Source organism: Emericellopsis cladophorae (genome assembly GCF_022114955.1).
Source record: "Emericellopsis cladophorae strain MUM 19.33 chromosome Unknown NODE_11_length_583618_cov_114_125112, whole genome shotgun sequence".
NCBI classification, from domain to species: Eukaryota; Fungi; Ascomycota; class Sordariomycetes; order Hypocreales; family Bionectriaceae; genus Emericellopsis; species Emericellopsis cladophorae.
This window is the reverse complement of record NW_026250936.1, coordinates 489,967-516,661: the sequence shown is the minus strand read 5'-3', so window position 1 is coordinate 516,661 and position 26,695 is coordinate 489,967. Positions and strand designations below refer to the sequence as shown.

The 26,695-nt window shown below is 53.0% G+C and overlaps 9 protein-coding genes across 9 annotated transcripts; 4 read left to right on the top strand and 5 right to left on the bottom strand.

Annotated features, from left to right (window-relative positions):
* Positions 1-2,278: 2,278 nt before the first annotated feature.
* Positions 2,279-3,489, bottom strand: J7T54_000963 (uncharacterized protein; the record flags this gene model as incomplete). Its single annotated transcript, XM_051505007.1, has 4 exons — positions 2,279-2,789; positions 2,845-3,233; positions 3,285-3,412; positions 3,480-3,489. The coding sequence occupies 4 exons, from the start codon at positions 3,487-3,489 to the stop codon at positions 2,279-2,281; spliced, it is 1,038 nt and encodes a 345-aa protein (XP_051363676.1).
* Positions 3,490-6,722: 3,233 nt separating this feature from the next.
* J7T54_000962 (uncharacterized protein) lies at positions 6,723-7,645 on the top strand (the record flags this gene model as incomplete). The annotated part of the gene is made up of 3 exons (XM_051505006.1): positions 6,723-6,776; positions 6,830-7,478; positions 7,530-7,645. The coding sequence occupies 3 exons, from the start codon at positions 6,723-6,725 to the stop codon at positions 7,643-7,645; spliced, it is 819 nt and encodes a 272-aa protein (XP_051363675.1).
* A 1,769-nt stretch (positions 7,646-9,414) lies between these two features.
* J7T54_000961 (alpha-N-arabinofuranosidase) lies at positions 9,415-9,933 on the bottom strand (the record flags this gene model as incomplete). Its single annotated transcript, XM_051505004.1, has 3 exons — positions 9,415-9,496; positions 9,546-9,762; positions 9,825-9,933. The coding sequence occupies 3 exons, from the start codon at positions 9,931-9,933 to the stop codon at positions 9,415-9,417; spliced, it is 408 nt and encodes a 135-aa protein (XP_051363674.1).
* Positions 9,934-11,217: 1,284 nt separating this feature from the next.
* J7T54_000960 (uncharacterized protein) lies at positions 11,218-12,162 on the bottom strand (the record flags this gene model as incomplete). Its single annotated transcript, XM_051505003.1, has 1 exon — positions 11,218-12,162. One exon carries the CDS (start codon positions 12,160-12,162, stop codon positions 11,218-11,220), a length of 945 nt encoding a protein of 314 aa, XP_051363673.1.
* A 3,792-nt stretch (positions 12,163-15,954) lies between these two features.
* On the top strand, positions 15,955-19,236 carry J7T54_000959 (uncharacterized protein; the record flags this gene model as incomplete). Its single annotated transcript, XM_051505002.1, has 1 exon — positions 15,955-19,236. One exon carries the CDS (start codon positions 15,955-15,957, stop codon positions 19,234-19,236), a length of 3,282 nt encoding a protein of 1,093 aa, XP_051363672.1.
* Positions 19,237-20,729: 1,493 nt separating this feature from the next.
* J7T54_000958 (FAD binding domain protein) lies at positions 20,730-22,640 on the bottom strand (the record flags this gene model as incomplete). The annotated part of the gene is made up of 1 exon (XM_051505001.1): positions 20,730-22,640. The coding sequence occupies one exon, from the start codon at positions 22,638-22,640 to the stop codon at positions 20,730-20,732; it is 1,911 nt and encodes a 636-aa protein (XP_051363671.1).
* Positions 22,641-23,636: 996 nt separating this feature from the next.
* J7T54_000957 (uncharacterized protein) lies at positions 23,637-24,029 on the top strand (the record flags this gene model as incomplete). The annotated part of the gene is made up of 1 exon (XM_051505000.1): positions 23,637-24,029. The coding sequence occupies one exon, from the start codon at positions 23,637-23,639 to the stop codon at positions 24,027-24,029; it is 393 nt and encodes a 130-aa protein (XP_051363670.1).
* A 393-nt stretch (positions 24,030-24,422) lies between these two features.
* Positions 24,423-25,102, bottom strand: J7T54_000956 (Transmembrane adaptor Erv26; the record flags this gene model as incomplete). Its single annotated transcript, XM_051504999.1, has 2 exons — positions 24,423-24,736; positions 24,799-25,102. 2 exons carry the CDS (start codon positions 25,100-25,102, stop codon positions 24,423-24,425), a joined length of 618 nt encoding a protein of 205 aa, XP_051363669.1.
* Positions 25,103-25,676: 574 nt separating this feature from the next.
* J7T54_000955 (uncharacterized protein) lies at positions 25,677-26,560 on the top strand (the record flags this gene model as incomplete). The annotated part of the gene is made up of 2 exons (XM_051504998.1): positions 25,677-25,699; positions 25,762-26,560. 2 exons carry the CDS (start codon positions 25,677-25,679, stop codon positions 26,558-26,560), a joined length of 822 nt encoding a protein of 273 aa, XP_051363668.1.
* Positions 26,561-26,695: the final 135 nt, after the last annotated feature.

The following is a 26,695-nucleotide window of genomic DNA, read 5'->3' as shown; positions in this document are numbered from 1 at the left end:
GGGTCGTGCTCCTTTGCTCACCCATCGGTACGCTGCCGAGGTCTGTCGTATTCCCTTCCCTCCTCGCCCTATCCTGAGTTATTCGTAATTAAGTGTTATATGATCGGTGATATCTTAAAAAGAACGTCCCTTGGCTAGGGTCTATACGCGGTGCGCACGGACGAGAGGCATAAGCGTCTAGTTATTGTTGTGGGCTAAGCCCTGTTGGAACAACTTGGTAGCTCAGATTGAGTCTATCTAACGATTAGGTAGGAAAAGAGAGAGAAGAGGGAATTTACGGTCCCCCTTTCCTGTGAAAACCCTGCGAGGTCTGTGCGTCCTCGCGGGCACGCGTCACGTGCCTAGGTGAACTGGGCTGGGTCTTGTACCCAGCCGCCAGCAACTGGTAGAACCGTAACACTAAGTTAGCCCTAAGCTCCGTTATACTATCTTAGAACCTCGCGATACTAATAATCTTTAGACTTCTAGTCATTTCTACATTACCCAAGCTCGCCAAAACCGGATCGACGACTGCAGCTAACCTAGAGGATACTTCTATCCTTGCTGTGCAGCAAGGGACGACGCTAGCGAAAGATTTAGCGAGCATAACCCCGTAAGCAACACGTTTACTCTTCAGAGGCCTTTCTAATATAGATTGGAAGGGACTCCTAGGATAAGGATTCACAGGGTGATTTTAAGGCGTTTATATCAACAGTGGTCGACTCTTGGTCATAGATCACTATAGACAACCTCGCCGCACTATTCGACGGTAGTAACAAGTCTATCGACAGGCTATATAGTCTAATAGAAGAGGGCACCTTTATCGATAGCAACGGCAGGAGCTACGGTAGTACGGGTTCGACGGCGGGACAAGACGTGGACGATTATTAGAGGGAGAGTATTACTCGAACCTTTTTCAGCCTCGCTATTCCCGAAATCTAGAGATTATCTAGAACGCACGGATTTATCCTTGACTTAGGTTTGAGCTGCGACGATAATAATAACCTGTCGGATTATATTAACGATGAGGTGAGCGAATATGCCGGGGTCTGCTATAACGGAAAAAGGTATTTCGTAGCGGACGGCAACGGGAATCCTAGTCATATCAGCCACCCGGGCCAGTTTTCACTGCCACCCGGTCTAAAAACGATCAAGGTGGATAACAATCTCTATGGAGGCATTACTATAGAGGATCTCGTTAAGGGGTAAGTTCGTACCATTCTTATCCTCCTGCTCCGAAAAACCGGCGTAGATAAGCATACTAACCTTATTAGACCGGTCAATATATATAATAAGAATAGAGGAAATGGTGCTCCACGACGCCACAAGCTCGACAATGACTTCATTAACAGTCTCGCATTCTTAAACGATGTTCGAAAAGCTGGCTTGATCCGACTTCCAGTCTGCTCCCCTGAGCGCGCGTACCGAACGTGGGACGACGCCGACGAGGAAGAAAAGAACCATGAGAGCTATCCCTATCAGATCCTAAGTGGCAAGGATTTCTGCAGCAAGTCTACATTTATAGACGAGACTAGTGGTGCTTCGCCACTAGTGGAAGATTGCCTTGATATTGTCAAAGAGCTTCAGGGGGAATCTACAAAGGCATGGGATGTGCTCCTCCTTGGTCACAAGACACTCAAGGAGTCTGAACACCCAAGACTTTGCACCAGAATTGAAGAAACCTCCTTGAGTTGTTCATGTCTAAAACTCTCACGTGGATAACGTATCTTTTTGACATTACGTTGCATACGCTCGCCATTTGAGAGGCCGTCACCTTATCTCAACTTAGCTGAGCCCTTTTCTCTCGCTGCGCAACCTGTATCCTAAGGCTGTATGCTTTTCAATTGTGTTCGGCTTGGCAGTGCATTTTCGTACTAATAAGTACAAGATTTGCAACAGACAAAAGTTGGTCCTTCAGAATTTGAGACATGCATGGACGGTAAATGAGTCACTTTTCCCGGGCAGGACTCGGAGGAGTCTCACGAGAGATTAGATGCGTTATGTCTCTTTACACCTTGCTCTTAGTGATGGAATCTGGTCTTACCATAAAACAGACCCTCGAACTAGATCGATTACTTTTTCCGTGAAGTAGTTCGGGTTTCAAGAAAGCCTTTCTAGATAGGGATACAGCTGCCGTAGATACGCCTCGCGACCTCGTCGATGCCTGATGATGGGTCCTGATAATCGGACTTAGGGAAAGGTAATTATAGAAAGAGACGCACTGTTTCGGAAAATGGCAAATCCTACGACTTTGTCTGAGATTCCATGGCTCTTTAGTAATGTATCTTGCATCGGCCGCTTAGTAGCGCCGGCCCACGGTGCTCCACGGCATGCCATTGTCCGGGACAGGAGAGTTCGATCGCGCATCTGATGTTACCGAGACTTGAACCGTCCGTCTCACCTCTCCATTCTCCTTCTGTTGTTCCTCTTCAGGAGCCTTGCCACGGTAGAGGGCCTCTTGAGAGTCGTTCGGGCTTTGATCATCCATTGGCATACCATCATCGGGAATCTCCACGTGACCACCCTTCGTCTTTGCCTTCGCGCCGCTTCCACCGATTGTGACAATGGGGTTGGAGTTTCCACTTGCACTGGGTCTAGAGCCTGCACTGATACCGAACAGCGACTTCACGGTCTGAGGCAGTGGAGACTCGGCCAGAATTCTCGGCAAGCAAGGGAAGCTGAAGATGAAGAAGCCAGCCGTCATCTCTGCCCATGCCCAGAACAGTAAGGGACCAATGAAGTACATTCGGTCGAGCTCCTTCGAGAAAGTGATAGTGTGAGACAGGCGGAAGCAAGCAGCGATGCAGGCACTGGAGTTACCGATTTAGCTTTGCCCATTTCAACACAAGTCTTCAGACAACTTACATCATGCCAACGCCGAACATGAGGGCAATACCAGCCTTCCTCTGCCAGTTCATGTGCAGTCTCCAGATCTCACGCTGAGGTAACAGAACCATGCAGATGTCCGTGATGACCTGAACGGACGCTGATCCAAGCATGACGGAGGGAAGTCCGTAGCATTTAGACGGGACATAAAATTCCCAGATGGCGTTATGCGGTCTGCATTGCATGTTGAGGAGAATGATGCACATGACGCCCCAGACGCATTGAAAGGTACTGAGGGTAACGCATCCCCACCAAAATGGGTTTCGATACTTGTCGGTTGGTACGAAGACGCGGCACCAGTCAAGCAGGATAGCGGTCTTGATCAGGGGCAAAACTACACTGTAGCAACATCCATAGACGAGAATGAGCTGTGTGTGGTGGTCAGCAAGGTTCCCAACCAATAATTTGGACAAACGTACATAAAGAGGTCGAACAAGGTCTCCGTTGACCAAGTTCCACTGGTGAACGTAGTACCCAGGTGTCTCGACCATCTCGTAGCCAGCATAAGCTGTACCACCGAGAGCTCCCAATGCAATAAACATGCAGACTATAACGGGTAGCATGGTCAGTAACCATTAAAAGAATGTACAAATCAAGAACGTATAGTTTCTTACTCTCCTCCATGTGGATTGCCCGGATTTTGTAAACCCTTGCGTACGTTCGCAGAATCACGCAGAGTATAGAAACTGCAAGACACAATGTAGTGACGGCCAACGCAAGCCCGTTGCGGTTGGGATGGTTTTCAAAGTCAGGAGTGACGTCTTCGGGGGGCTCCATTGCAGGAGCAGCCAGAAGGCTGTCGAGCTCTTCCTTCGCCATCGCCATGGTGAAGGTTTGTACTCTTGAGAGGCTAGTCAAGGAAAAGAAAACATGCTGCACGAGAAAAGAAGACGGCCTCAGAAACAGCTTTCACTGTCCGAACGCCGAAGGGAGGATACAAATACTATCCTTCAATAGCAAAAGCAATACGTAACAAATGTCGGCATTTTATGGCTCCTACATTTAACCCCCATGCGACACAGCTCAATGATCTCTCAAATGCTGACGGTGAGACGACAAGTCAGGGGTGGATGGACGCAAAGAGTCAGGGCACCTGGTCAACTTCATCAACCGTTACTAAAACCGTTATACGGGGTACATCCAACGTGTTATCTCGCCACGGTGCGTATTTACTCCTTCGCGAACATATACCCAACCTATCTCAAATCGTTGGTCCGCGTTTGCCACTGACAGTGAATGAATATCCCCTAGCCATGGAACGCAACCATGACTACCGCACTCTCCCGACAAATTCTCTACGGCTGATCTGTCTTGGCTGTTCAATTTCGTGCTAAGTATGGTGTCAATTTGTCAATTTGAGCACCACTTTACATCTAGCAACGCCTGGTCGCACAGGGTCTCAAGAGATCCGTACTTTTGCACGCCTCGACTGCAAAACGCTAAACCATAGGTGGTTAGATTTTGCACCCCAGCGCTAGCGAACTTGTCAAGACAGCTCGGTAACTCCTTTGCGGAATCAAGCTGAAGCCTGAGCCGCCCTCCGCGCCGTCTTCATAACCCTACACACACCGGGCTCACCGCTAGCGCTGACACTCGACGCCAGTCTGAGGGCTAGACGCCATTCTCAGAGAAGGGGAGAGACCAATAGCCACCGTCTCAGCAGTTGAGCCCCGCCGGGCTGTATTTACGACACCGCCGAGCGCGAGCTTCTTACCGTTGATTGGATGAAGCTGGGTGTCATCACACGGCAGACCCCCGGCCGTTTGGACTAACGGTCACGAATCCCTGGCCCGCGGCGATAGCGGCCGTGGTTTCAACAACGCCCGACCCACGAGTGGCCGCGATCTGCAATATCTTTGGTCCCTTTTGTTAGGCAGGGCACAGACGCCAAAGACGGATAAGGTGACAGATCAATTCAAGTGGGGTAGGCCGCGGGGTCAACGCCGCCTCTATGCACACTCAATGTTGCCGTTAGCAGAAGCAATGTTCGTTTGGACTTGAAGTCTGGGTGCACTGTATTACTGGCGAGATCAGTTACGGCTGTGTGCGGTCGAGCGGCGAGCTGCTTACCAGAGCTTCGCTACACTGTCGGCGAGACGCAGGGATCGCTCAGGCCTGGTTTCATGTCCGCAACTCAAAGTGACAGCATCCACCTCTGGGCCCCAGCCATCTTCCAGTGAGCCTTGCCTTACGAGGGATTCCTTGAGCTGATCCCCATGGAGTTCCAGGCAGTGGTGCGTAGGAACCGTGGTGTGTACAGGGGTTCTGAAGTGAGTCTTCAGCCAGGGTGAGTCCCCCCCAACCCATGTCCATGATGAGGCACGTACCCTCTTGCCTCCTTGCGCAGGATCCTGCAGAAACGAGGGTCCAACATGACCCAGTGCCGTCTTACGATTATATTACGTATGTACTCGCGTATTGTGCGATGTCCCATGCTGTGTAACTTTTGTTCTCTGCACATCTCTTCACAAGCAAGCGAGATTGCATTTCAGCCAAGGTTGCATTGCAGAAGTAACGAAACGAAGAGGATATACGTAATCCGGACGCTTTTTTGCCCAAGTCCGCAAGATGTCTTCCTGTGAGTGCTACCCAGGTCTAGGTACAGGTCGATTGGTGGTGACCATTACCGGGTACTTCGGGTTGCCGAGGGATCATCACCTTGCAAGGGTTTGCTGACAGCTGGGGATACCATGGGTAGACACCAACGGCACTGGCGAGGAAACGCCTCCTCGTGCGGACTTGAAAACGCTTATGAAGGAGTATCCCTTGCCCACTATTCCCTTTAGCACAGTGTCTCCGGAGTCTACGGTTGACAAGGCACCAACTGTCCAAGCACAAGCCGTGTTAGATCGTCTCAATGCTGGCATTGCTGCGAAAGACGCCAATGCAATTACTGCCTGTTTCCACGATACTCAAGCCTGGTGGAAGGATAGCCTTGCCTTGACTTATCACCTAAGGACGTTCGTGTCACCTAAGGTCATAGCAGAAGCTCTTCTGGAGGTAGTAGATCTTCGAGGCTGCGGAAAGTTTTCTGCCGAAGGAGAAGCAGTCTTCATCCCAGCAACCCCATTTCTCGTAAGTCACAATATCTGTTTTGCTGTGCACGTCAAAGGCTCATGACTCTGGTGACAGCAATTTATCGACTGTTCAATTAACTTCCGCACGTCGACTCCTGGCGCTACATGCACCGGCAAGATTGTCCTTCTACCATCTAAGACGGCCGATGACTCTGTTGAGTGGAAGATTTGGGTTCTCAACACCCGACTTGGAAGTCTCAACCTCCATCCAGAGGATGAGGGACTGCTCCATGCCCCTGCCCAGCCTATTGATGGCGCTGGCGACCTCGAGACAGATGTGTTGATTTTGGGCGCTGGAAATGCAGCGATTTCCCTTGCTGCCCGCCTCAAAGCACTTGGGGTGTCCCACGTACTAGCAGAAAAGAATGCCAAGATTGGAGACAACTGGGCACTCCGATATGACAATCTCAAGTTTCACGTCCCAACGTCATTCTGCGAGATGCCTTATCTTAGTATGCATGTCCTCCTTCATGATGACGCGTCGGATGCTGATACGGTACAGACTATCGAGACGAACTCAAGTCCCCACATCTACTATCCAAGAACGACCTTGCTGAGCAAGTCATCAGATACGTTGAAGCCTTCCATCTCAATGTAATCACGTCTGCAAATTTGATCTCTGCGGTGTGGGACAAAAAAACTAGGACTTGGCAGGCTACCTTTGACACTTTGGCTGGGCCCCGGGCAGTCAAGGCCAAGCATTTCGTGCAGGCTACGGGTGTTGGGTCTCAAAAGCCTTACCTGCCTCAAATTGCAGACCGAGGATACCAGGGCAAATCTATGCACTCGCAAAGCTTCCGCAACGGTAAAGCTCTTGCTGCTGATGGTGTCAAAGTGAGGCCTTTGCAAATGCCTGTACATGTCGTCAGCTAATGGAAGTCGGATAGTCCGCGATTGTGGTCGGATCTGCCAACACAGCTTTCGATGTCTTAGATGACTGCTACTCGGCCGGTTTGCAGGTCACCATGGTCGTCCGTTCTCCAACCTTCATCTGCCCAACCGAATACGTTCTTGACCAGCGCAGCCTTGGAGCGTACGACCTCGGCGTCTCAGCTGCCGATCGTCTTTTCCTTTCACTTCCCTCTCCTGTCGATGGTGCTCTTGCCAAGGGACTCCTCGCAATGATGGCCTCTCAAGAGCCCAACCGCTACAAGCCGTTGGCTGATGCTGGGTTCCCCGTCCTCACAGCACTTGATCCCCAGTGCGCACTCATGTCGAACCTTATTGAGAACTGCGGAAAGCATTACATGGACGTGGGAGTTACACAGCTCATTGCCGACAAGAAGGTCTCGCTGAAGACATTGGTAGAGCCGAAGGCGTTCACCAAGACCGGTCTCGAGTTCTCGGACGGAAGTGCTTTGGACGCAGACGCTGTTATCTGGTGCACCGGATTTGATGACATGGACGTCAAGAAGAACGTGACCGACATGCTAGGTGGCGAGAATGTCAAGGTCGAAGATGGCCAGTTAGGACCTAAGGAGCTAGCCTCTCGTCTTGACACGACCTGGGGAATTGACGCAGAAGGCGAGATCAGGGGTATGTGGAAGCGTCATCCGCGCCTTGAAGGTGTGAATTATTGGATCGCAGGTGGCTATACTCAGTTGCATCGCTTCCACTCACAGACGCTGGCTCTGCAGATCAAGGCTGAGCTGGAGGGGATTCTTCCTCCTCCGTACCTCAAGACCCCGGGAGGTTATGCTTGACTGTAGTAACACGAATGTCAGCGGTAAAGGACATGTGCATGAGGACCGAGCCGTGCGAGATGGGTGGGTTTGGCCCGTTGATGAGGCCGTAGCTATGGAAGTGCTCGACATGCGTGGCGAAGAAGGCATATGGATTTTCGTTCCACTGGGCCTCGAACGTGGCCCCGCCACGGCCAGAATAACTGAATAGCGGACCCGTCAGCACGACTGAGAGGCTTTGGTCCAGATGACAGCATGGCCGTATATTTGTATCTTTGCTTTTGTGTGGTAGTGGCTTGGTTCTTGTGCTGACATTGAACGTGCACTTGACTGTGGTATGACGAACACATTCAGAGGCTACGGCGTTCCCTCGTCGCCCTGTATTGATCCCTGCCATGTAGGCAGAATTTCTTCCGAGTACCTTGGCCACACACAATGGCGTACACAATTCCGGAGAAAGTCGAAAAGACGAGTTTTGACTACGAATAGCCCTCCACCCAATGGACACTTAGTGATCTTAACCGCCGAGCACAAGTCTCCTGGATAAAGAAGTGGAGAAATAGGGGGTTACATCCACAAGGCATGTGTATTGATGGAGAGGCAGTCAGAATGAACAGGAAGGCTGGGACGTTAAGGCTAGCAACTGTATTCACTATTTCCTGGTCGCTCTAAGTACCACCTAAAAACCTCTCGCACTCCGTCACGATCGGCTCCGTGGTGGTGCTGTCGCGCGAGACAGAAAATCGAAGAGACGATTTGCTGGTACGCAGCAAAGAGGCGCCTCACATTCTTCAGCATTGGCATTATAGAGGCCATAGCGGTAGACGCACTGATTGAATTTGCCATTGTATTGTAGCGATTTAGTTCGCGTTTGGATATTGTCATATAAAACACCCTCGGCAACCTGCGTGAAAAACACACAATAGACTGTGGAGTTGCACTACATTCATCTGGACACGAACGACGTCACGAGCCATAGAAACCGTTCTTGTCGTGGAGATCCACAGGCAATGTCGGCACCGCGGCCGTCATCGGCGCTTTGGATGCGGGCCACGAGATACTAGGCATTGTGCAAATGCGAATTCCGCGAACAAAACTCTTCCAGAACGTGGGAACGCGACAGGGAATCACCACAGTCGAAGCCCACATTTTATCCGGCACCGGCGTGCAGACTGCAGTAGACTAAGTCAAAGCCAGAACGCTTCCATCATTTCTAGCATGTCTACTCGGTACGCTACCAGCAATTATCGCACCGCACCTTGGTGGCGCGGAATGCCAGGAGCTGCCGCCGTCTCGAGCCAATAACGGTAGTGCAGAGTTACGCCGATGCCGTTGCCTGGCAGGCCACGTCACACGATTGGTTCTCCCTGCACCTGACGCAGCGATCCAGAAATAAAAGTAGACTAAACTACACCAACCCAACAACCCTGCATTGCTCTCACTCAGCCACTAGCAAGCAAATTTACATCTACTACCAACACTAACGTTGAGCAAACTAAGTTAACAAGTTGTCGTCCGAAAATATATCAACACACGCTATAGAGACAGTTCATTTTCCAAAATCTGCATCTGTTGAGTTGCATCAGATATTCAAGAGAAATATGGAGTGGCAACAGCATGGTATACAAGGGCGTCAGCTGCGAGGCTCGCCCCACTGGTAATTCGGAACCTGCACGCAACGAAAGTTAAGGGAGCCATCAGCATTCGCAGTGAAAGGCTAGACCATGGCATAGCGAACATCGTCGCACGCGCCATTGGGATTACTTGTGGTATGGAACGTAGTCGTCCGTCTAGTAACAGTTAGCCGAGTAGGCCACGTACGTCTTACCGCCAATGTAGGGAGCGTCCTGACCCTCCCGCACGGGGACCTCGCTGCACTCCCAGAGCTATGCGAATAATGCTACGGGGTTCCATGAGGGACATGCTGTCGGTGCCGAGGCGGTGGACGCAAGCGGACTGGTGGGGCACACCGGTTATACCCGAGTAGAAGAAGTAGTTACCGAGGCCGTTGAAGCGCACATTAGTGCCGTCGAAGTACCAGCGACCACTGAGATGATGGAGCTCCGGAGCCCAGACGTTGCGGCAGCGCGACGGGTTGCTGTCCGTGTAGATGACGCGCGCTGTGGCGGTCTTGAGCCCTTCAATGGAGCGGGCCCGGGTGGTTTGGAGGATTGTCCACTCTGTGGCTACCAAGTAGTACCATGAGGGTCAGCACCGCCAGGGGCGCGGATGGGGTTGCTGAAGACAATGGCAGAGCCAGCGAGGCCGAGGTAGCCGACAAGCGACCTGAGCAGGCTGAAGGGACGCATTTCTATTGGTGAGACTCCGGGCGCATGATGAGGGTCTCATCCACGGGTGAAATCTCCTCCTTGAAGAGCGGAATAATCCAACTTTCCAAGTCTGCAGAGGACCGCACAGCAGCTGACGGTGACGTCCTTGTGTTCCTGCCCCCGTAAATTACACCCAACATCATGAACTACCAGGTTTCCTCCGCGGATACCGCGGCGAAATACAAGCAGTTATTCAAAATCCAATTCCATCCTTTGGTTCCATGAGCGACCGTGAGATCAGGCATATTATCTATTTTCTGCACATAATGGGGGCCACGGAAGGTGGGTTGTGCCTACGACGACAAACAATGCGCACTAATGACAGCCGGCAAAGAGGGCAACCATCACGAGGCCATGGACGCGCTTGGCGGAGAATCACTTGGAACATCCATCGCCCAGGCGTTCTCGGCCCTGCTGTGATTGGCACACAGGTTCAGGCCAGTCTGATTGCTCCATGCGGGGTTGCAGCCGTCACTGGTGTGGCACGCGTAAACCCGCAGTGGGTGGCCACGAGCTCGTAAGAATAATACACGTAAAAATCCGCACCCACCCACACAACAACACCTCTCCACACCACACAACCCAATGCCTAGGCATCCTGATACGCTTAATAAGACCAAAGTCCAAGGCTCTTTTGAATATTTAGAGGTTGAGAAGTTAGTGAGAATGGCTGGCTGGTGGCAAAAGAATATATGCGTTAATACCCGCATTAGGACCCTTCGAGACCTAGTTATTGAAGGCTGGGGGCATTTGCGGCAGCCAGCAACTAATAGTTGGATTGAAACGATGTCCTTGCAAGGTAAGGAACTACATTAGTTGGCAATAATAGCTCTACTCGTCCTATTATGGTAGTAAATGAGCTGTAGCATTGGACGCTGTGCGCTGTTGTGTGGGAGCGATATTTCTATGGGTATCCTTTCTCATGTCCACCACCCGCCGCCCTGGGTCCATGACCAGGCGCTCCCCGCGTTGATGCTACGCTAGTCGGAGCTAGTAGGTTTTCATCCCATGGAGTTCATCTTCACAATTACGGGTGGGTAGTGTGGGCGCCAGTGGCGGTTGCGAGTGGCGGAAAACATGTTTGGAAGCAGCTCAAAACTAGCTAGCGTGTCGACTCGTAATTGGGACCCCTGCAAGTATCCAACGTGCACAACAGTACCTGACATCCTCCTCCCTCTGCTTAACACCCTTGACCGTCGCCGCACGCTGTAATTGGGGCGCTTTCCGACCGTGTTCCATACGATATGCCGTACGCATGCTCTACTAGTAGATGACAGGCCAGCCGTTGGTGTAGCGGATCAAGTTGATACCCATCTGCGCAACGCCGTCGTCCCTGTAGTAGTGGTATACGAGGACGTCACCGTCGTTGTCGGTGAAGACAGCGTTATGGCCGGGCCCGTTGATAGAGCCGTGGCTCGACATGACCTTGGTGCCGCCGCCCTGCATCATCTGCTTGCCGCACTTGTCGACGTAGGGTCCGGTGACGCTGGTAGAGCGGCCAACCATAATGCGGTAGGTGCTGTCAGCACCTTGGCAGCACTTATCAAAAGATACCCAAAGATAGTAGTAGTCGCCGTGACGAGTAATATAAGGTGCCTCGACGGGACCGTCGGGGACGCTGGGGCGGGCGGCGAGGGAGATCAGCTGGTTACCGGAGCGCTTCCCGGTGGACGAGTCCACGGCAATCATCTTGATGCCACCCCAGAACGAGCCGAAACTAAGCCACCAATCGCCCTCGGCGTCGACAATGAGGTTCGGGTCAATGGCATTATAGCTATCGCTCTCGAACGTCTCGACGACGACACCTTGGTTGGTCCACGAGCCGGGCGCGCCAGTGGGGCTCGTGGCAAGGAAGATGGCTGAGCGGCGGCTGCCGAAGCTCGAAGCCGAGTAGTATAGGTAGTATTGGTTATTATGGTAGGAGATGTCGGGGGCCCAGAGGTTGAGGATGCCGCCAGTATAGGGCGTCGTCCAAGGGGCGCCGTTGGGGAACGCGGCGCCCACGTCACGCCAGTTGGTGCGGTCGGTCGAAGTCTTGAGTCCCACGTTATCGGCGGTGAAGGCCATGATATACGAACCGTCCGGCTTCTTGACGACCGTCGGGTCGTGGGTGAAGGTGTCGCCTGTCACTCGGCCCGGGGCGACGTTTTGGGCCATGCCGGCGACGGCCAGAATGGCGCCGATGGCGAGGTTGCGCAAGGAAACCATCTTGGCTAATAATAGGTGATTGTGAACCGGGACGAGATTCTTCTGCTGTCGCTTCTATTAAGTAAATTATTCGAAGTCGTCCTTCTAGAGATATCTTTTTATACTCACTCCTGACCTATCCGTCCGCCCTGCTGGGGCCAGAACTCGCCGGCAAATGCGCGCCTCTTGGCGGGTTTGATGCGCACCAGTAGAATAATTGCGATGCAGAGCCAAAGGCGTTCCAACCCCATAATCCATGGAATGGCGTCCTCCGAGCTACCGTAAGTAGTTGATCTGAACTTTGACAGGGTTTGTGGGCGGAAATAATTGCTAGCTTGGAGTCAGTCAGAGAGACAGAGAGACAGAGAGACAGACAGAGACAGAAAGATGGGTCTCACCGAGGTGTCGCGCCTTGCTGAGAGGCGTGCTCCTTGGATACATGGCGGTGAGCAAGAGGGACTTTTTGTAGTTTCCGATCAGTACTGCGAAGGTATGTGGCTCTTCTGAATCGCACGTTTTCCTAGTATAATTTTCTCTATTGCGTGTGTTTGCAAGCGCTTATTGTATTGCCTATGCTAGTCTCGGTGGATGGTCACACAGGATACGAGGTTAGGAAGAACGGATTAGGGTTCTTACGAACTCCGACTATACGTGGAACTATACAAGGCAAAACACCCCACAAGTGTGTTCTATATCATGTGACCTTAGTCAATCAAGAACTAAGCACCACGAAGCCGATGCTCAGCGATACTTAGACTGAGCTAACAAGGGAAACTAGATCAAGTAACCTAGGGCCTATCGTGTATGTGCGGGGGTTGACACGGATGCACCTGACATGTGGCTTCCCCCGCCTGTATCGGCGGCATATGTAGGCTGGACCCCACGGGGCACCGGCGCTAATAAATCAATTACGCAAGCGTATATGTAGCTTCGTGACAGCGTAAATCGTACATCGAGCTCTAGATACTAATTGAACCTAGGCCTATAGACAGCTTCCGAGATTGTGTATATGTCTTAGTATCCTCTTCGTCATCACTTGTTAGATTTGTTAGATATGTAATTTCAACGCTGTACTAACTCTAGCTTTATCTGTCTCGTAGGGAGTTGCCGTGCCTAGTGCCCCGACCCCACGGTGCATTCTAGACCGAACACCGACGCACAATGCTAACCGAGAACGTGCGACCGGAATTTTGACTCGGCCTGGTTTAGCGTCTGTCTGTCCGCTCGAAGACTGGCTATTAGGGCTTTGCGATTGGAGCGCATGCATCTTGCCAGATTGATTCGCCCTAAACCTTCCCTAGATTAGGAAACTCCACGAATATTATGATAAGTTAGGCCAAATAATAAAGTCTAGGGAAAGACGAGGAAAATGTGCCTCGGGCTGCCCGCGCACCCCAGTCGCATTCGATCCCCGTGTTATATGGGCAAAAGCCAGGACGTTATTGTCAGAAATAGGTTGCTCTAGAGTAAAGAACCTATAATAACACATTAATCTCCGGCCTCTCCCTCTCTCTTATTAAGCAAAATAACTAGATCGTTACTTCGAAGGATAACGTCCCGCCGGAGCGGCAGTCGGCGCAGCCGCACCTCCACCACGAGCACATTATGGCCAAGTATTTCCGGGAATAAAGAGACGATCCGGCTCGAAGCCAAGCTTCAACGACACAGGCCCTAGGGTAAGGCGAAGAGTATCCTAACCCGATTCCTAAAGAATCAAGTATAGTATGTCTATATAAGTATAAGCATATTGCGCCGGCATACAGGAGAGACTGCACCTAATATCTAGATAATTTCTATAAGAGTTTCGGGCTCTGTCTACACTACGTTCGATTAGGTAGTATAGATTCTTAGTGCAGGCAGCACTCTGTAGCTACTAAGACTTACTATTAGTAATTGTATCTGAATGTCCAGACGAGGAGCGTGGGGAATCTAAAGGCGTAGTGCGTGAGTAAGTATGGCCAAATAGAGTGCTAGGAGATAACCAAGTTTGAGAATACACCTAGATTTCATTGAACCCGGCCTCTTCCAGTATTTCTTTGTGCTGTTTGACTCTTTTATAAACTTCTGCATTAAAAGTCCTTGAATTTTTTCATTTCCACTATTTTCTGGCGGTATTTGTTCCTTCCCTCCCCCCACCCTTCTCCCCGGAGGCTGTCTTCCTATCTTTGACGACCTTGTGGATAATCTTTCCGCCTGTACGGTATGAGACGAGCCATCTCCTATGCTTGACTGGAAGACTGGTGTGGAAACGGCCGTTGTGCCGGCTGAAGAGCTCACGGACGGTTCTGCCATGTCCTCCGAGTCTGCTCGAGAGGTTCTCACTTCCGAAGTCTCCATCTCTAGGGGCACTGTTCCTTCGGGTACCGAGCTAGTCTGCTAGGGCTCTGAGTCTTGACTTGTCACGTCTCCGTCTGTGCTAGCAGATGTAAGGTGTCGCCTTGAAGGCCCGTCGGCTGGATATCGTCCTTGGTCAAACCCCATATTGCCTTCATTTACTGTTCGACAAGTACTCGTCGATGTATTTGCCGAAGTGCGTGGTGGAGTCCGGGACAACGTCTGCGAGCCAAAAGCGGCTTGCGTACAGGGTGATATGTGGCGCGAAGCATTTCGTAGAGGAATAATGTCCAGGATCAAACGACAGGGCGATGAGAGACAGAACAAAAGATTGGTGTGCGAGGGAATCATTGGCGGAAGGGGATGGAAGCCAAGACACCGACCCATTCAGCATCAGTGCCATGCAAAGCGCGATTATGCGCCTAGCAACCTCTACTGCCGGGAACCCACAAACGCTTAAACAGAGGAACTAGCGTCACACACGCAACATCCACAATATAAACTCCACGTCTACTTTCAGAGGAAGCTATGTCCGTCTCTAGCTGGATCGGAAGATGCCATGTTCAGGGTGCTTTGAGCCGTGATAGTGCAACGATAGGCTGTGCTACCAGATATGCGGCCTATTAACTCGGTGACTGGGAAACATGGATCTAATCAAACAATCAGTCTCCCAGGTCATGTGTCCATCACTGTGAGAGTCTCATCAGAAAATGCGAAGGTCAGGTCCGCGAGACCGAGAGCTGCGAGCGTAGATAGCGCTATTGTAGTGAGATATTGTAGACCAGCTGGCAAGAATGTGAAGACTGGTAACATGAAGTTATGGGCGAGGTTGATAATGATCTGGAAATAATGGCGGAAAAGACGGACCTTCTTATACATACAGTGACCGGCAAGAAGCTTGCACTCTTTGTCATTTCACGCTCTTAGCGCCCTGTCTAGATAGGTCGTTATTACGATGCTGCTTTATTAATGTTATTTTCCATCGTTACAACGAACAACGCGATATCTCAAGGCTTTCACCTCAAACAAGGGCTCGAATTCGCGAGCTTCATCAACTTCACTATGCGCTAAGCGCATTCATAAAATACGTACCAAAATTAGCATACATACGAGCAAAACGACGAATTGTGGTTGATGTGATGAGGTGAGAATGAGGGTGAGTGAGTGAGTTCAGTCGTATTTGACGACCCTCACTCAAGTCTCATGCAGGGACCTTGGCGCCAAGGCCACTATAGGCCATGGCAGGCAGCCGGCTGAAGCCTTCTAGGTCCTTAGCGCCTACGGTGTCGCCATTGTGAGTCGTGAATCCAGTAAACTACCTGTCGCCTGGGGGGCTGTCGCCGTAGTCGCCAGGCTCTAGGGTCTCCGCATTCCGTATTTCCAATTTGTGCACAGACCCAAGGTCACCTTGCAACCTCACCTCCCCTCGTCCATATCAAACCAGAAACCGACAAAGGAAATCAAAATAGCTCCAACACAATGGGTTCGGGTTGTTGCGGATCGCCGCCAGCTCCAGTCACCGAGCCGCCTGCTGCCCCCACCGCCGCCTCGAGCGACGCGACGAGTAGCTGCCAGGACGCCTGCTGCGATGGCAACGACGGCGACGCCGCGCCTCTCGAGACCAGCGAGCCAGGCCAGGCAGCTGTGCCTCTCGATGACAACTGCTGCTCCTCTGGCAAGTGCGCGGACGACGACTCCGAAGAGGAGAGCGACGTGCCTGATTGCTGCCCCGACACGACTGCCCCATGTTGCGACACGTCGTGCCTTGACCGTCTGGCCTTGCGGGAATGCAGCATGAGCGAGCACCTTCCACCCAAAGAGGACGCCCAGGCAATAGCTTTCGAAGGACCTGCCGACGGCAAGGCCTGTAACCGCCATCTCACCTCGGCCCTCGACCGCTATGGCGCCACGCTCCAGGCCCTGGGCTGCCTCTGTCGTTCCCTTATCGCTCTCGGTCAGGAAACGTGCTGTGAGATCCGCGAGCGTCACTCGCTGAGCAGTGCGATATCCTCCCCCAGCATTGAGAAGCAATCCTCTCGCTCCCTTGCTCGCAACCACCCCGATTCTTACTGCAGCACTGGTCCCGCCACCCCAAGTCAGGCTGCGCAGAACCGCCTGCGCCTGCGCAAGACGTGTGGCCAGAGAGTCGCGTCAGCCACCAAGCCATCCGCGGATGCCTGCGCAGGGTCCTGTTGCCCCAAGGATAAGCCCTTTAATGCTCCATCCGTCAAGGAAGACGGCTGTCAGGTTTCTTGCGCTGATGCCTGCTGCTCCTCTTCTGCCACTGCTGCGCCTGTTGTCGACAAGCTTCCGACCCAGACCATCAGCGACGTGGAAAAACAGGGTGCCGGCAAGGAGCATGTCGTCCTTAGCGTGTCCGGCATGACCTGCACCGGCTGCGAGACAAAGCTCAATCGGACCCTCGCCACGGTCCCCGCCGTGCGCGACCTGAAGACGAGCCTGGTTCTCTCGCGGGCCGAGTTCGACATTGATCTTCGCCTCGGATCTGTGGAAGAGGTCGTGAAGCATCTGGAGCGCACGACGGAATTCAAGTGCGAGAGGATTCGGAGCCAGGGAGCGAGCCTGGACCTCATTGTCCCCGGCGATCCAGCGTACTTTATGAGTCAGACGTGGCCCGAGGGTGTCATTGACATGGCACTCGTGGGCAGGCAGACCGTCCGCGTTGCGTTCGACGCCAAGACTGTGGGCGCCCGACACCTCGTCGAGAAGATCTGGGGTCCGCCAGTTGAACTCGCTCCGCCTCGCGGTGACACGGCGCTGGAGGCGGGAAGCAAGCATGTCCGCCACGTTGGATACATGACGCTCGTCTCCGCTATCTTAACAATTCCTGTCCTCGTACTGGCTTGGGCTCCTCTTCCCGCCAGGCGGGAGCTGGCCTATTCCGCGGCCTCCCTCGCGTTGGCAACCATTGTCCAAGTGGTCATCGCAGGTCCATTCTACCCTAAGGCACTAAAGGCGCTCGTCTTTTCCCGAGTCATTGAGATGGACCTCTTGATAGTTCTGAGTACTAGCGCTGCCTACATTTTCTCCGTTATCTCCTTTGGATACTTTGTCGCGGGGAACCCGCTTTCGACAGGACAGTTCTTCGAGACGAGCACCCTCTTGGTCACCCTGATCATGGTCGGCCGATGGGTTGCAGCGCTCGCTCGTCAGAAAGCTATCGAGTCGATATCTATTCGCTCACTTCAGGGACCGACAGCCATCATTTTCGACAAGGAACGTGGAGGGGAACGTGAGATCGACGCCCGACTCCTTCAATATGGGGACACGTTCAAGGTCCTCCCGGACACCAGGGTTCCGACCGATGGCACCGTTCTCATCGGTTCTTCCGAGATTGACGAATCCATGCTCACGGGCGAGTCCAGGCCCGTGGAGAAGTATCCCAAATCGGTGGTCATTGCTGGATCGATCAATGGACCGGGCGTGATGACCGTGCGGCTGACCCGTCTCCCCGGTGACAACACCATCCACGCCATCGCCGCCATGGTGGACGAGGCCAAGCTCTCCAAGCCGAAGCTGCAGGATCTGGCAGACCAGGTAGCATCCTACTTTGTTCCCGTGGTCGTGGCATTGACGATTATCACGTTTGTCATCTGGATCGCAGTGGGCGTGGCCGTCCGAGGCCAGGGCGCAGCGAAAGCGATCGTCGAGGCCATCACGTACGCCATCACCGTTCTCATCGTGTCGTGCCCGTGCGCGATTGGACTTGCTGTCCCGATGGTCATCGTGATCGCCAGCGGAGTCGCGGCGGAACGGGGCATCATCTTCAAATCCGCGACGGCCATCGAAGTCGCCCACAAGACGTCGCATGTCGTATTTGACAAGACGGGTACTCTGACCAGAGGCAATCTCGCCGTCGTTGGGAACGAGTGCATTGACGACGAAGCACTTCCTCTTCTCCTTGGTCTGGTGGAGAATAGTCGACACCCGGTTTCGGTTGCAGTAGCTGCCCACCTCAGGGGCACTGGAGTCACGCGTGTCACCGTCCCTGAGCCCAAGAGTTTGACTGGAAAGGGCATCGAAAGCACCCTCAGCGGTCGGAAGCTGCAAGCTGGTAACTCCCGGTGGTTGGGCCAGTCGGATAACGAGCTCGTCCAGCCATTGCTTACCCAAGGTTGCACTGTGCTTTGCTTTGCGATTGACAATGAAGTAAAGGCGGTCTACGGACTGAAGGATGAACTTCGACCTGACGCTGCAAAAACGGTTGAGACCCTGCAGGAGCGTGGCGTCTCGGTACATGTGGTATCGGGCGACGACGACGGAGCCGTCCGGACCCTGGCGTCCAAGCTGCGCATTCCCGCAGAGAACGTCCGCTCTCGAAGCTCGCCTGCCAACAAGAAGGACTATATCCAGACGCTCCTCGGCACTGTCACGGGTCGCAAGCAGCCAGTTGTCGTCTTCTGCGGCGACGGCACGAACGACGCCGTCGCTCTGGCGCAGGCTACCATTGGCGTCCACATGAACGAGGGCACGGACGTGGCGCAATCCGCCGCGGATGTCGTTCTCATGCGTCCCAGCCTGAGTGGCGTCCTGACCATGATCAACGCCAGCCGCAAGTCCGTCCATCGCATCTGGTTCAACTTTGGATGGAGCTTTGTCTACAACACGTTTGCGGTTCTCCTTGCTGCCGGCGCCTTTGTCAACGCGCGGATTCCTCCCGAGTTTGCCGGGCTGGGAGAGTTGGTCAGCGTGCTGCCGGTCATTGCTGCCGCGGTGCTCCTGCGCTGGTCTAAGATCTAGACGCGGAAGTCGACCGCCAGGCACAAGTGGCGACCGACGTGATTTAGCCATCATTCTTTCTGCCAGGCATGACTGTGCTGCAGCTCTGTCGCCTTCAATGTTCCATGACTTGCCTCCATCTCAGAGAAGGCTCCGACGAGGAGTCTCTACACTATCCGTACCTTTCTTCACATGTCCTATCCCAAAGGGTCTTTCCCAAACACCCACGACTCTTCGGTAGATTAGTGTGCCAAGGATTTTCTGTACGACCGCACAGTTCCCTATTTTGGCTCTCTTCTTATCGTTGACGAGGCTTTGCACAACTATCGATTACTGCTTTTCACTATTAGTTTAGAAACACTAGCATATTTCTGCTAACGTCTAGACGTAGTATTACGCTCGTTTTCAGGCAATGTCGTTGCTCTCTACATATAATCTTAGAGGCTGGCTTAATCCGGGCTCCTCTGCCTTCAAATAGTAGCTAGCACCTGTAAAACTTTGAGCTCTGTAGCTAGAGCTCAGGCTTGCGAAGTTCGCTGATCCGGACACGCAGCCAATCAGCGCTCATGCTCTTCCTAAAAAAGGAAAGCAAAATGTGGAGCAATAGCTTACTGTGTCTACCTCGTACTCTTCACGAAAGCGAGCGGGTAGTGCCCGTATTCTTAGGCTGATTATTGTCTTCTGCCTTTTTCTGCATGTATTTTCATGATAACGTGCGAATTGCATAAGTAAGTGACTTTTCCAGATTTCGTTCAGACTACTCGCTAAATCCCAGCCGTTCGCAGCCGCCCCAAAAACTTTTCGTCTTGGGTTTCCTTCAGATCGAGCCCAAACAAAGTTGCATAAAGAGGAGCTAAATGATGAGGCCCGCAAGGCCTGGCATCACCATGCCAGCTTCCTCTTGGCTAAAATAGGGTAGGCTGATATAGTGCTCATCGGTCGTGGAGTTAATGCGGCGCTCTGCCGCAGGATCTTTGGTGAAGTTTAGAAAATCAGAGAGGAGGACAAGTAGTTTGTAGCGGAGCGTCAGATCGGAAGCAATGGCTGTCGTGGGCGTGAGAGCAGGGGCGGGGGAGGTCTCAAGAAGGGCCTGGACCTGTTGGTGTAGAGACCCAGCAGCTTGTCTAAGATACAAAAAGTGCAATGTTGGTGTATATGGAAAGGTTCTGTTGACGAGAGAGGAGGCTCCAGCCACCTACAGGCGCAGGTTATGCAGTACAACGCAAAAAGATGCTGTAATTTCCAAAGTGAGCCACCGAGCTAAAATAAGCTTTACCCTCCCCTAAATTAAACTTCGAGTGAACAATGCCTCATCATCCCCATAGGCCCATTGGATTTCTAGCCCCAGACCAGATGTCTACCAGTGCTCTAATGCACCTGCGGCGATATTCCGAGATCCAGGTCCGCGTTAGATTCTTTCTCGAACTAATCCTGAACAATAATATGATTTTCATTGACGTTCAGCTGTGTCGATGAGGCTCCTCTTATCGAGTGCAACGCCCCCAACTCCATAGTCATTTCTGGTCCTCATCTGCACCAGCATCAGACACATCTGTACCAGCGGTCTCATCGGAGACCTCAGCAGATTCGGATCCATACATCGTCCCCGAATCCTCAGTCTCTTCTTCATCCGTATTCTCTTCATCTTCAACTCCAAGATGACCTAAGGCACTGTACATGTTCCCCTCTCCAGCAGCATAGTCTTGCAGACCAAGGCGTGCATTCGCTTCCCTCCGCCCCTCGCCCCCTGCAGGCTCAATCAGATTGTCAAGGGCCAGGGCGATCCAGTCGGCCGCGAAACGAGCACCGCCAATGTTCGGCGCTGAAGGCCCGATCCGCAGTCCGGCCAGCTTGCCACTGACAAAGAGTGGTACATCCTTCCTCCACATGAGCTCCTCCGTCAGACACGGCAAGCCGCCAACGCCCTGAATCGGGTACTTTTCGCACATTGTCTGGAAGTACGGCAACGTCGCAAAGTCCGTCTGAATGCCAGTGGCAAAGTATATATAATCCATGGCGGGCAGCCCAGATATCGCCGGCTCAGTCTGGCAAACCCACTTGGTTAATCCGTCCACCTCCTCGAGCTTTGCGTCAGTGAGCTTCGTGCATTCCATGAAGCACAGTTTCTTCGAAGCAATGTTCTTCTTCACCACTTCTTTGTAGAAACGAGGCGTGATGCTGCCGCCACCACGTGCCTTTTGGAGCATCTCCAGCCGCTCCTCGTCCGTGTCGCTTGTCCAGAACTCAGTTTGCATAGTGTTCTTATATTTGCCCATCCATTCCAGCGTCACATCAAAGTGTTTGAGCACGAGCTTTCCCCGTAGCAGGTGCCACACTTTCGTGACGCCTGATCGAACGGCCAGGTCGGCAATCTGAGCAGAGGTGAGGCCACCTCCAATCACAAGGACGTTGGTAGTGCCACCGGCCTCGACGCGTTCCTTTACAATCGGGCTTGGGACTTCGCCAATACCGAATGTGTGCGTGGCTTGTGGTACAGGGCCTTCCTGCGGCATTGAGGGAGTTCGAGGTATCGACGCCTTGTTCGCCGGTCCGACGGCCATGACAACCGCTTTGGCATACTTGATCGTCTTGCTCGTCGTCACCGTAAATAGCTTCTCGTCGTCAATAGAGACATCTCGAACCACACCGTAATCGATATCTTCCAGACGTTCCTGTCGAATCAGACCCCCTCCAAGGTTGTACCGATCCACCACATCATCGCAATGCTCACAAAACAGCTTTTGGGACGGAGTGTAGTAATCGTTCTGGTCCCGTAGGTTGATGGCCGCGCGCCCGCTCTTGTTCGAGTCGTACCTCCAGTCGCCAGTTCCCTTCTTCTTTTTCTGGTGCTTGCTCACCTCCGCGCCGACGCAGTTCTTGATCTCTACCAGATCCTTGTCCATTCCCGTCCGGTATGCGTGACCCAGCATGGCGTCCCGGTCCAAGGGGTCGACATGCCACAACATGGGACTCCGGAGGTGCTTGATGTCATATGCGCTAAAGAGCCTCTTCCATCGGTTCAGCCACGTATCCCCCTCTGCGTCAATCACCATCATCTTATAGTCCGCCCGAGGTGTGTTCTTGGCCGGCTTTTCTTTGCCCGACTTTGTTTGCTTGAGCGCCACCTTTGAGCCGTACTGTTTCAGCCATCGCCAGCGACGGTGCTCTTCGTCTGTGTGTGTTGCTGCTGGTGCTCGCTCGCAGAGGCGAGCGGAGATGGCAAGCCCACAAGGTCCGGACCCGACAATCAGTACGTCAAGAACCTCCTCCTCGATTACCCTGGATTGTGCTGCATCTTGTAATGAAGGGGAGTTTGCTATCGGCGACGGCTTGTTTGGCATGTCTTCTTGTGCAAAGGATGATTCGGTAGGTGCAGCGTCCGCCTGCGAGGGACTCATGTTGCCCTCTCTTGTATCGTCCGCCATGGTTCTCGAAATTGCCTCGTTCGTGCCTGGCTGTAGCAAGATATCTCCTGGTTGCCCATGGACATCAGTCTGCGTGGAGCTATCCGTGCTCATCATCTCAGTCATCGTTCTGTGTCGTTGCAGAGAATATCGGCAATGTATTTGTTCGTTCAGATTGCGCAACAATATCTACAAGATTAAGACTCAGGGAAGCCCAATGCCCTTTAGATAGGTAGTCCTGGACAGCAGGAGCCCCCGGTCTGTGTACTTCCCACATCTGGCAGACATGGAGACACGCCATGGTGGAAGTCACGACACCTTGATGGGCCATTTTCGCAATTCAGATCATGCTGGAACAGAGATAGCGTGAGGTCCTTCATAGGCACATTCCACTTGTTTGTGCCTTCCTGCGGCATCTCAAGGCACCTTGATGGCCGGTCTCCTCAAACACGGGCCCTGAGCGTGAGGAGTCGTGATTTGTGACCATCAAGGTGCGTCTTTATCGCACGTGAGCTCACGTCGCTCATGACACTAAAGCGCGGCATGCGATTCTACTCACGCGAGAGCTGGCTCGGAAGAAATTCTCATATGTTCCCGATTGTGATGACTGAAGGGCCCTAGCATGCGGCGAATATGGTTTTGACAGTTGGCGGCACCCGCACACCCACCCTTTTGTCGCCAAATAGCCTGCCATGAGGAGCTCAAATTGATTGGCTTCTGAGTCCAAAATGAAAGTAAAGAGCCAAAGATCGACAGGGAAGGGGCGAAGCTGCCAACAATAAGGTAATAAGGAAAGTACGACCGTACGAGCATCGAGATGGCAATTGCGTGCTACACTGCTACTGGTGACATCACAGCGAGTGACATCACTGGACCCTGCAAACACATTAGATCACCCAGGCTCAAACTCCAATTGAGCTGTAGCTACAGCATTTGTTCCATGCAACAACAACTTACTGATCCCAAATCCATCGAATTTTCAATCAATATTCTGGGAAAGACAAATTACTCTCAAAGATGTTTTCTCGCAGAGTAGTCGCCACCGTTCCTCACGTCTCCGTCTCGACCTCAAGTCGCCTTCTTCATACAACACCTCGCGCGTTGCTCGCAAGCAACCCAGGCGCCGTCCCTGATGATCTGGCCAACAATCCAGTCAAGGGTCGTACAGGCGGCGGTGAGCCCCTCGACTCGTCTGCACCCTATGGCGCCACGCCGCCCAAGATCTCCAACCACAGCGTGCCAGGGCACAACAGCGCCAAGCACATGAGCCCAGAGCAGCAAAAAGAGGTCGAGGAGCACAATAAGGACTTTGAGGCCAAGCATGATACCAGCAGCCCGGCGCCGGAGGACAAAGTGGACAAGAAGTTCTGGACTGGAGGAGCCCAGGACAAAAAGGGTGTTTCTGGTTAGGCAGCGCAGCGCATTGCGCGATGTCAGCATCGCGGGCGACACTCTTGGACGGGTAGGCGAATCGATGCAACGAATATTGTCCTTTATTTTCCCTGTATTACACTGCGCGCGCTATGCGTGCGGCGCGACTGCTTGCCTAAGAAATTGTAAGCTCGAGCTTGCAGAACGTCGTCGGAAAAGTAGCAGTAGAGTGGAGCTTTGATCAGGAAATTATGAACTTTTTTTTGAAAATCAGTCGGGCGCGAAGCCTGTCAAATACAATCTAGCGGAAAGTTTGTTCATCATGCAAATATGGGTGTCGGCAGAAGGCATAGATCAACTTGAAGAACGTACCGTGTTGTTGCCGGAACGTGGGGATTAACTGACGGGTCGTGTGACCATTGTTGACATCGCTCACGGTCTGTCTAAGCCTTGGAAGCCCTGTCCGATCGCCCCACGGATCGAATCGACAAGGTACTTGAACATGCCTTGGTGCTTCACCTTGCCGTCCATGTCCCGCGTGGGCTCTGAAGTGCCCATCGTAGGCAGCACGTTGTCGCCCGCCGAGAGACTGACAAAAAGCGAGAAGGGCACGAGCCAGACGCAGAGACCAAAGTACGAGGCGATCTGGGTGAAGCTCGGAATGTCGACGTCGTCGTAGTACCCAGAGCGGGAATAGGAGCGCGCCTGCGCGTGTGAGAAGTGTCGGAACCAGATATAATGATCAGCTAAGACCAGCACTGTTTTGTTAGCGTCACGCCGGACTAGACCCACGTCAACCGCAACTCACCACATGTCAGGATGAACAGGGGATCTGTAAGCTTCACAAACGGAAACTTGCGCATGTTTCCCAGGTACACCACGTGGCAGAATATGCCAAACAGTGTTCCCAGGAAGGGCAGGCCGTCCACCAGCCACAGGAACACGTGAGCAACGATGATGCCGTAGATCAGCTTCGTCAAGAGTCGCTTCGCGATGACCGTGTTTTCCTCGACGAGCTCCGACATGTAGTACAGGCCCGACGCGATGGCCATAGTAAGAAAACAGAAGCCGAGGACGGCACCAATGTACCCGATGAGCGGTAGAATCCACATCGTGCTAGTTGCTTGTGTTGATGTGGCTGTACTCAGGGGGAATGGTGGTGAAGCATGGTGGGATGGACAGGAGTTGGCACGCGTCGGAACCGATGGGGGCAAAAGACAAAAGACACGTCCTGCAGCAATCTTAGCCCTCAGGGGCCAGAGTCGCCTCGGCGCGGGGCTTGTTCCGGCCCGTTCAGGTGATGCACGGCAGTGGCCATTGCTATTGAGAACTGGTAGCTATCCAAACATTGGAAGCCAAGTCATGGTGAGGCAAATGAAAGTCGCAACGAAACTAAGAGGCGGATAGAAGAGAGTTTCGAGGCTTTTAAAGCTGAGCTGGTCCCCCGGTTCTCGTGGGCGGCTGTCTTGGCGCCGGCAGGGTCTTCCTTTTATCTAATCGATGCTTTCTAATCGATAAGCCACAAAAAAGTTCGCGACTCTGGGACACTCACCCATTTATCCCACTACCGAAGCAGCTGAGTCTGTAGCTTGCCAGAACTGCTGTACAGGACGCTTGAAGCCCCCTTGCGCCTCTATTTTAGAATACCAATACGGTCTTGACATATATCCTCAATTGTCCGCAATCATGTCGCGTCCTGAGGATGATCTGTGAGTTCCCACGCGCACGCCCCTCATCAACCCCTCCGAGCCTGCTCTAACACTGCTTCCAGCGCCGCAGACATCCACTACGACGATGTCGAAGCCCGCAAATACACAACATCCTCCCGTATCCAGAACATCCAGGCGTCCATGACACATCGAGCGCTCGAGCTCCTCGACCTATCCCACCCCTCTTTTATCCTCGACATTGGTTGCGGTAGCGGTCTCTCCGGCGAGATCCTCTCCTCCGAAGAGGGCGGGTCACACGTCTGGGTCGGCATGGACGTTAGTCCCAGCATGCTGGACATTGCCCTCCAGAGGGATGTGGAGGGTGACCTGATGCTGGCCGACATTGGGCAGGGCGTACCCTTCCGGGCCGGTACCTTTGACGCGGCGATTAGTATCTCTGCCATTCAATGGCTTTGCAGCGCCGTCGACAGCGAGTCGAGTCCCGCGGGGCGACTGACCCGTTTCTTCAACGGCCTGTACGCGAGCCTGAAGAGGGGCGGCCGGGCGGTGTGCCAGTTCTACCCCAAGAACGACCAGCAGAAGAAGATGATCACCGAGGCGGCAGTCAAGGCTGGTTTTGGCGCCGGTCTGCTCGAGGACGACCCCGACACCAAGAACCACAAGCTCTACCTTGTGCTGACGGTCGGTGGTACGCAGGGCAGCGACATCACCAAGGTGGTAGACGGCATGGACGGCGTGGATGTCATGGATGCGCGCAAGAAGATCAAGGCGGAGAACGGCACTGTGAAGAAGGGCAGCAAGGCGTGGATCGTGAAGAAAAAGGAACAGATGGAGAGAAAAGGAAAGGTGGTCAAGTCTACGTCCAAGTACACTGGTCGCAAGCGAAAGCATCTGTTCTAGTCTAGAGGGCGGAGGGGGGTCTGGTGGTTACATGGCACGGCGTTCCGGATAGTCGATCTAGCACGTATGGATGATACCCTTTCAATGGGATGATTGAATGACACGACATTGTCATGTTCTTGCTTTCTTTCTTTC